The sequence below is a fragment of the Rutidosis leptorrhynchoides genome, chromosome 5, assembly GCF_046630445.1.
Source record: "Rutidosis leptorrhynchoides isolate AG116_Rl617_1_P2 chromosome 5, CSIRO_AGI_Rlap_v1, whole genome shotgun sequence".
Taxonomy (NCBI): domain Eukaryota; kingdom Viridiplantae; phylum Streptophyta; class Magnoliopsida; order Asterales; family Asteraceae; genus Rutidosis; species Rutidosis leptorrhynchoides.
The window spans coordinates 355,798,036-355,807,275 of NC_092337.1; the positions used below are offsets into that span (position 1 = coordinate 355,798,036).

The following is a 9,240-nucleotide window of genomic DNA, read 5'->3' on the forward strand; positions in this document are numbered from 1 at the left end:
ATTAACTCGATAGAACCTTATTTTTTAGAAATTTCTAATGACAACTCTTAGGATTGTCATTAAATAAATATGTGCTTTAAGTAATACTACGTAGTACATTTGGGGTTAGTTATTTACTTATTTTTATGGAGTTGTGGTTATTAAAGTATACAAATAAAATTAAGGTCTTAATTTCTTAATAACAGGATTGTAATTAATTTTTTTTTTTTTTAATATACATTTGTAACACGTGATTGGAATTCATCTACGGTGATAGGACCACAACGATTTAGTCGCCTGAGTTTGTAGATTGAGAGAGGTATTAGATATATTATTTACCAAGTATTATTTATTTTTAATTAATAAAAAAATCGATAATCCTTCGAATGCTTAAACAGTCAATGAATCCGTACATCTGATAACGTTTACAAAAAATAAGTTAATCACATCGATCATACATCTTGCAATCCTTATCTTCACCGACAGCGTTAACTTTAACAATTAGATAAAACTCGACGTATGCGTGTCAGTTGTCACTGCAGATAAGATATGGCGCGCAATGCTTATTCTCACTTTCCCTTTTTTAATTGATTCAAGTTGTATGTAATTTTTTTTTTAATATTTAAATAAAATAAAAATAAATATTACAGTATATATTAAATATAAATTATCTTCGCCTTAGATGTAAGGAATACGCGTATATGGCCAGAAATCAACAACTGCAATTGGATTTGCAATCGACGGTCAGATTTAACCAATAGATATGTTTGACTTTTTTAAAATAATTGTTTGACCTGAAAATTCAGATATGCCTTCACTAAATAAAGACTATATCTTGAAGAGATATAAATAGTGTTTTGTTTATATACATCTATCTATATATCTATATTAGCTTCATAGCTATTATTCTCTGCAATTTCAGACGCGGATTGAAACGGCGAATAACAAATTCTAGGGTTTTTAAGCCACCGGAGAAGAATTACTTGCTAAGCTCACCTTCGAGGTTCATATCTTACTCAATTGCTTTGAATCTCGTACATTATACCGCTTGAATTACACTTTCATCCTATAAATTAGGGCAAATTCTAGATAAGGTAACCAGTATCATTAAAATGATTGTAGTCTTAATTCTGTTAGTAAAATTTATTTTATATTACATTTATTGTTGATTAAGTTGAATTCACTGGCTCTTATGTACAGATTTAAACTTACGTGTTGTTTTTCTGTCTGCAGATCTTATTATACGTTTTTACTGCAGATCTTATTATATCTTATGTATGCGCTTCCGTATACGTTTTTACTGCAGATCTTATTATATCTTATGTATGCGCTTCCGCATACGTTTTTACTGCACACAATTTGTTTTTCCAAAGACATAAATAAAATAATGGTGTATTATGTTTGCAGGCGTGTTGCAGACAGAATTAAGTAACAAACCATTTTCACAATTCAGCATACAGACATTTAGATCCGCAGACACAAACATCTTAAAAAAACAAATAGCACCTTACAGTCTTTTGAGTTTTGATGGAACTTTGGCTACAGATCTTTGTGATCTGTCAATAAATTTGTGATTAATTTAACTTATATGCAAACTTTGATAAAATTCAGAATTTAAAGATGCTTGGCAAGGAGTTTTTCACCGAGTATGGTGAGGCAAGTTTGTATGAGATACAAGAGGTTGTAGGAAAGGGGAGTTATGGTGTTGTTGCAGCTGCAGTGGATACACACACTGGTGAAAAAGTGGCTATTAAAAAGATAAATGATGTATTTGAGCATGTTTCTGATGCTACTCGAATTCTTAGAGAAATTAAGCTGCTTCGATTGCTTAAACATCCTGACATTGTTGAAATTAAGCATATTATGCTTCCTCCTTGTAGACGAGAGTTTAAAGATATTTATGTTGTGTTTGAGTTGATGGAATCTGATCTTGATGAAGTAATCAAGGTTAATGATGATCTTACTCCTGAACATCATCAGTTTTTCTTGTATCAGCTTCTTCGTGCTTTGAAATATATACATACAGGTTTGTCTTCTTGTTATACTTTTACAATTTGTTTTCTTGATTTGACTACTTAATTTTTATTGACTCTGTATTTTGTTTTGCAGCACATGTATTTCATCGAGATTTGAAGCCGAAAAACATCCTTGCTAATGCAGACTGCAAGTTGAAGATCTGTGATTTTGGCCTAGCTCGTGCATCGTTTGATGATACCCCGTCAGCAATTTTTTGGACTGTACGTATATAACATTATAACCAATACAAATGTCTTTAATCAAATCAAACCATCTCGTTTACAATTGCTGTTTTTTCTTTGTCTGTAATTGTGTTCAGGACTATGTAGCTACTCGATGGTATCGTGCTCCTGAACTTTGTGGTTCATTTTTCTCTAAAGTAAGCTCACACTCACACACGCACATATACTGGTTTTGGGCTTCATAGCATTATTTATTTAAATTTAAATATTTAAAATTTGGTATTATTTCAGTATACTCCTGCAATTGATATATGGAGCATAGGATGTATATTTGCTGAAATGCTAACAGGAAAACCATTGTTTCCTGGAAGAAACGTTGTACACCAATTGGATCTTGTTACTGATTTGCTTGGTTCTCCATCAGCTGAAACAATTGCTAGGGTTTGTTTACATGATTCTTTTGTAAAGTTACAAACTTTATTTTAAAATAAGAATTTGGAATAACATTAAGTCATTAATCACCTGCAGATACGAAATGACAAGGCTAGAAGATATTTAAATAGCATGCCGAAAAAATCCCCAATTCCGTTGTCACGTAAATTCCCTAATGCTGATCCGTTGGCACTTCGTTTACTTGAAAGGTTACTTGCGTTTGATCCCGCGGACCGGATATCGGCTGAAGAGGTAAGCTTTAGTAACTTTGTTCTACCATTATGTTGTGTGTGTGTGTGTGTGTGTCAAGGAACTTTCTGAAAATTTTTAGTTACTATTGCTGTTTATTGATATTGTCAATTTTTTTGTATCTGCAGGCCTTGGCAGATCCTTACTTTCACGGTTTAGCGAATTTGGAAACTGAACCATCCAAACAGCCAATTTCAAAACTTGAGTTCGAATTTGAGAAGCGTAGATTAACGAAGAATGATGTTAGAGAGCTAATTTATAGGGAGGTAAGGGCATATTTTGTGGTTTTTAGTTCTTTATTTGACATCCATTATATCTATTTTCGTGCACTGCTTAATGGTTTTGTCGTGTTTTCTCATACACAGATTCTAGAATATCACCCACAAATGCTACAAGAGTACCTTCATGGTGAAGAACACATAAGCTTCATGTATCCGAGGTAAGGATTTAGAAATTGTGATTGAAGTATTCAATTTAGGGAGCTGTTAAAATATTATTAAAAACCTATTAATCACCAAGTTTTCAACTTTTCTTTTTTGTTTTAACCATTCAACTTTTTTAAAAACTTAACTTATAGGTGATCAAAATGTTATCTCTTTAGTTTGTTTGACACTTTATAGTAACCCTTTTTGATAACTGGTAACTGGTTGACCAAGGCTCATCAATGACTTCGACATAAATTCAACGATCATTTGATCCTTAAACTTTCATTAACTTTTTACTCTACTCTTTAACCCTTCTTCTCACAATTCAACCCTTTAACTAAAAATTTTACTAAAATTTCGTTGTTCATTATTATAATGTTTTACTATCTTAACAAAGGGTTATATCTTTACAACATTATTATATTGTTCGTACATTTTAATCAAAATTACAAGTGTAAAATTTCATTATAATGAATGATATAATGATGTAATGAATGATTATTGTATATATAATGTCTCGTCATATAGATCCATGAAGATTTAATTTTGTGAGAGAACGAAACTCACACCACATAATCACACATGTAAAAGGGAGTCAGTTCTCTCCAATAATTAGTTCCTCCTGGATCCTCTCACTATGTCATATATCTTTTTGGATATCTAAGTATATATATAATATAATTGAGTACGATATGTCATCACAATTATTTTTGTAGTGTTTTAGTTAGACAGAAGTGCATTGATATAATGACATCATTTCTGATGATTTTTGTTAAAACTTATAAAAAAGGTATTCAATGTCTTTGGCAAGTTGTCAGTTTAATATGTGAGATACTCCTCAATAGTTAAAAAAGTTGTAAGGCTTTCCCTGTTCGGGTTACCGACGAAAGGCGAGTAATCCGACCCCATACTCTACTGTACCGCAGCCCATCAGGAATACTCCTCGGAATACTCCGGGCTGTTTCCAACTCCCTGGCCACCCCAAGATTCGAACCTGAGACCTATTACAAGGATGTCAGGGGCCCCAACCGCTGGGCTACCTTGGGATAGTTACATTACTATAATTTTTTTTAAAATATATACAATAGTTGATGTTGAAATTTATAAATTACATGAAAATATATGGATTAAGTTGATTTTAAAATCTTTAAAAGTATTAACCTATTATGTCATAATGGTTTTTTAACCGGTTATTTAAAATTAAAGGATTAAAACATGAAAAAGTTGAAGTTTTGTAATTAAACCGTATTAACACTTTATCTTATTTTCAGTGGAATTGATCGATTTAAGCAGCAATTTGCGGATCTTGAGGAGCAGGAAGCCAATGAGCGAAGAAACTCTCCACTTCAAAGGCACTACACATCATTGCCAAGGTAAGTTTTCTAACTCAATCTGGCAACTTTCTTTCAAGATAAGAAAGTTGTATGTTATGGTATTTTGGGATGTTTATTGTTCTCTTTTTTTAAAGAGAGCGAATCTGTGTACCCATTGAAGAAGCTGTTGATGAAATCAACGACTTTGAAAGGCGTACAAATGCTGCAATCGCTACCACTCTTAGAAGCCCACCAAGACCAGACAGGTGTAACAACGATTCTAAAACACCCAAAAACGATAAAAATATCCCAAAAAACAATAAAACCCGAGACTTGTCAAGAAGTTCTAGCATTAGTACTCCCAAATATGTAGGAGCTTGCAGCAGGATTTGCAAGGTAAGTGTTCTGTACCTTTGTTATTATTGGCTGATATAATAAATTGCATCTGTTTTCCAAAGTAAATGCAAGAGTAAATCATTTTCAAACTAATGGTGCATTTGATTACTTCTTATTTGAATGGTTTAGGGTGCTGAATGTTGAACCACTCAGCATTCAGCATGTTTATTTTTACATCTGAATGACATATGGTGCTAAATGGTTCAAGATTCAGTGTTGAACCATTTATAGTTGAAATACTCTTTTAATCATTAAGCACATAAATTCTATGTAATATACTCTTTAGTTTATATCAAAACACTTGTTAAACAACTATATTATTATTTTTAGACAAAATTACATGGGGGTCCCTGTGGTATGTTCGAAATAACAAGTGGAGTCCAAAAGAATTTTTTCACCTTGAGGGGTCACTGTGGTTTGCACTTGTTTCATGGGGGGTCCAATTCGCTAACTGCTATTATCTTTTCCGTTAGATTACATCATGTGCAATGCACATGAGGGTAAAATGGCCATTTCAAAAAATCTATTTTTTATTTTCTTTTCTCTTTTCTTTTTCCTTCCTTCCTTTCTTTCTTTCTCTTTTATTTCATTTTATCTTTTCTCCTTTTCCTTTTTTATTCCCTTTTTTATCATCAGCTGATACACCTTCATCTTATCTCAGCTTCAAAAGCTTCTCACCATCATCTATTCATCATCAATCATCACTAAAAAATACTAAATGAGTACAGATTTAAGCCAAAATTTAGGGGTCTCATCTTCATGTACTTCATCTATTCATCATTTATCTATTTCATCATCTTTAATCATCAAAAACTTCTCATCTTCATCTTCTCATGTTTAAGCTAAAATTTAGGGGTTTCTTCTTTTTCATCACTGTCAATCTATTTCATCATCGTCATGGTCCAGTGAATCAAAACCAAATCAACATTAAATCTAAATACATTCCACCTACCGAATCGAAATCATAACTGACAGGAAGCTGACCAGATCTGAAACTTACCGGATCTGAATTGACCGGAGGTATGATCGAAAACTGACCGGTGACGTTTAAATCCCCAAAATATAAAAAAGATCATAACTTTATCATCTTGTAATCGAAGTCACGGTTAACGCCTTCGACCTTCAATTTATTAACAAAACTATCACCTCCGGTGAGGATTAAGCGACCAAACCAAATGGCAGTGGTCTACCAGCGACAACGGTGGTTGTGTGAGGAAGTCGAGATTTTGGTGAAGCAAGTTTGGGTAGTGGTGAGGATTATTTGTTGAGTTAAATCAATTGCACGTATTAGTTGACTAAAATGAATTGCACGTATTTTGGTGAAGGAAGGTTTGAATGTGGGTGTTAATTTGATGGTTTAAATCTGTAAATAGCCAAATGGAGTTAAGGTTTGGGATGGTGATGATGCTAAATGAATGGTACAAGTTGTATAGCATGGGATACAATCAAATAAATTTAAAAGAATATGTGCACCTAACACCTAAAGGGGAAAGAAATTAAAAAAGACAAGATTACCCTCATGTGCAAGTCATGTGCATGACTTAAACGTCAAAATTACACGGACATTAGGCAAATGGACCCCCCATGAAACAAGTGCATACCACAGTGATCCCTCAAGGTGAAAAAATTCTTTTGGACTCCACTTGTTATTTCGAACATACCACAGGAACCCCCTGTGTAATTTTGTCTTATTTTTAATGCAAAAGGTTAATAAGGTAATTTTACATAATTCACATTGTTCATTCAAAATGATTATCATTAAAAACCAACTGAGCCTTTGAATCATTTATATATATATTATAAATCATTCAAACGCTAAATTATTAAGTTGTATCAAACGCACCTTAACATGAGAAATTATTTTGTCAGGAAAAGCAAGGAGATGAGGTGAACAGTGTTCTATCACCGAAGCTAGCTGCATTGAGTTCTTGATTCGCGTATCAAGGCTTCAACTCTTGAATTGGACAGAGTTAATTTAAATTCAACTGTGTTAGTTTGTTACCGTTAACTATGATAATTTACTTTGTACGTGCTATCTGTTTATGTACTGAACTGAAGCTTTGATGTTGCTACCTTGTAAGAGTATGTACTTGTAAGATTCTGATAATAGTAAGCCGTTTTAAATTAGAATAATCCTAGACGTTCATTTGCCTTGCTTACGTTATCTATTACAGTTTTTTCTACCTTCAAAATTTGCCTAGCCGGAAATAGTTTATTGAGGTTCTTGATGACAAGCTCTTAGGATTTAAGATAATTACAATATGCATACACATTAGCTTTCTTTCTACAAAGAAATCAAACAAATTAAGTTGAAATTATCGTAGGTAGAAACCACTAAATACAATGTTATTCAAAAGCTTTCGGTTATACAACAAAGACAGTAACGACTTCAAAGATCAACACGTAGGTTTTTAATACGTGTATTAGCAAACAAACCTTTATTAAGAATCCAATCTTCAATCATAGCTTGAGAATTCACACCTTGATCAGTAGGCACAAAATGGCCGGCTCCCAACACCACAACATGACTCAAATTATCAAACTTTTGCACATACCCTGCAAGCACATTATTCACATTCCAAACCTCTCTTTTCGCATCCAAAAACTTATCAATTCCGTCCCATTTAATCTTCTTCACCCACGATTCAACCGACACAACACCATCCCTCAAATCACACTGTCCTTGATACAACAATAACTTCGTATTCTTAACAATATACTCCACCATATACCTTACACTTTTCATCACATCATCATGTAATGCTGCTCCAACCACATCACTACACCCTACAAAAACCATCGATTCGTTCACCCCTAACGCCTTTTTAACTTCAGGATCCTTTAAATACTTTTCCACCCAATCAGAATGATAAGCACTTTGTCTTCTAAAATCATACAAAGTAGCTAAACCTGTAACTGTTTGTAAATAACTCAACACTTGGTTTCTCGCATTCGTTGCGTCACTCCAATTACGAGCTTTTACTAACTCGACAGCTTCAGTTTGAAGTTTTTCCATTTCTGTTTTCTGTTTGTCATTAATTAATCCAAGATTGTAGTTATGCAAAGCATGAGTGTTGACTTGAATAGCTGGATCGGTTAACCCGTTTCAAATTGCTAACCCGAATAAATTGACCCGTTCAGAAACGGGTAAAACAAGATTCTTTTTTAAGATATAGTACCCAATTGATGGAACATATTTGCCAGCATAACTTTCACCTGTAATGTAAATTGGGCGTGATTTAAACAATGGGTCTAAAGCAATAAACTTTTTGATCGCAATAAATAGATGTCTTGCTACAGCTCGTTGGTTTGTTGGGATTTCATCAGGCGTGGTAGCGATACTAAACCCGGTTCCGATCGGGTTATCGATAAAAAGAAGACCAAATATTCGGTTCCAAGAACCTGGATTGGGTTCGAGTATGAAGTGTTCGACGTTATGCTTAAGAGAAGGCGTGACTCGCCATGGACCAAGTTCGTAAAAGTTTCCGGTCATGGATGAACAACCAGGTCCACCTTGAAGCCAAATGACAAGTGGGGTATCGGAGAGTGAGGTGTTATTGGGGTTTTGGGCTTCGTAAAAGGCGTAGAACATGGCGGATTTAGTGGTGGAATTAACGGTGAGGTAGCCGGATTTTGTGGGGAGTGTAGTGGCTGATGACGGTGGATGGTGGTGGAATACGACGATGATTACCAGGAAGATGACATGGAAATTGACGGGTGTTAAGTCCATTAACATGATTATGTTTTTTTTTTTTTTTTTTAAGACAAGAATTATGTATGTAAGTATGACTATACGAGTGATTATTTTGATACTCCGTATAATGATGGGTTTGTCATTATGCAATCATGTTTGATATTGCGCATCTTGCAGGCTAAATGCGAAAGCTTTTTTTATGGACCACAGTGTTTTAGTGTTGTACTTAGAGTTCTTCTAATGAATAAGTTCTTCCTTATTCTTCAGTGTCATATCACGTCATATCAGCACTTTCTTCTCATGACTAAACCAGTAGCAAAGTCAGAATTTTGAATGAGTGGTGTCATAAAATAAAATAATATCAAATTCTATCAAATGTTAAAAATTTTAAATGCAAAAATATAATCTAATAAATATATAAAAAATTAAATTACCGTCTATCACAAATGTCCTCTACGTATTTCTGTTGTTGGGAACGCTCCATACTTACATCATCTGTAACACTAGCTAACACCTCTTTTTCTATGACACCAAGAAGACAACCTTTCAGGAAT

The 9,240-nt window shown here is 33.7% G+C and overlaps 2 protein-coding genes across 2 annotated transcripts; one reads left to right on the forward strand and one right to left on the reverse strand.

The window, feature by feature from the left end:
• Positions 1–849: 849 nt before the first annotated feature.
• LOC139847010 (mitogen-activated protein kinase 9-like) lies at positions 850–7,141 on the forward strand. Its single transcript, XM_071836607.1, has 11 exons — positions 850–982; positions 1,591–2,005; positions 2,089–2,216; positions 2,315–2,374; positions 2,469–2,618; positions 2,706–2,861; positions 2,987–3,124; positions 3,224–3,297; positions 4,555–4,656; positions 4,752–4,992; positions 6,862–7,141. Exons 2-11 carry the CDS (start codon positions 1,600–1,602, stop codon positions 6,922–6,924), a joined length of 1,518 nt encoding a protein of 505 aa, XP_071692708.1. The 5' UTR covers positions 850–982; positions 1,591–1,599; the 3' UTR covers positions 6,925–7,141.
• A 174-nt stretch (positions 7,142–7,315) lies between these two features.
• LOC139847768 (serine carboxypeptidase-like 50) lies at positions 7,316–8,728 on the reverse strand. Its single transcript, XM_071837490.1, is given in 1 exon segment — positions 7,316–8,728. A coding segment is annotated over 1 exon segment (1,347 nt). The 3' UTR covers positions 7,316–7,381.
• Between the last annotated feature and the right edge of the window lie 512 nt (positions 8,729–9,240).

Excerpts from the sequence above, each read along its gene's own strand:
- LOC139847010 (XM_071836607.1), top strand. The coding sequence starts at position 1,600 with ATGCTTGGCAAGGAGTTTTTCACCGAGTATGGTGAGGCAAGTTTGTAT. Across the intron at positions 2,006-2,088 it reads TTTGAAATATATACATACAG|CACATGTATTTCATCGAGAT; the intron begins GTTTGTCTTCTT and ends TTTGTTTTGCAG. Across the intron at positions 3,298-4,554 it reads ATAAGCTTCATGTATCCGAG|TGGAATTGATCGATTTAAGC; the intron begins GTAAGGATTTAG and ends TCTTATTTTCAG.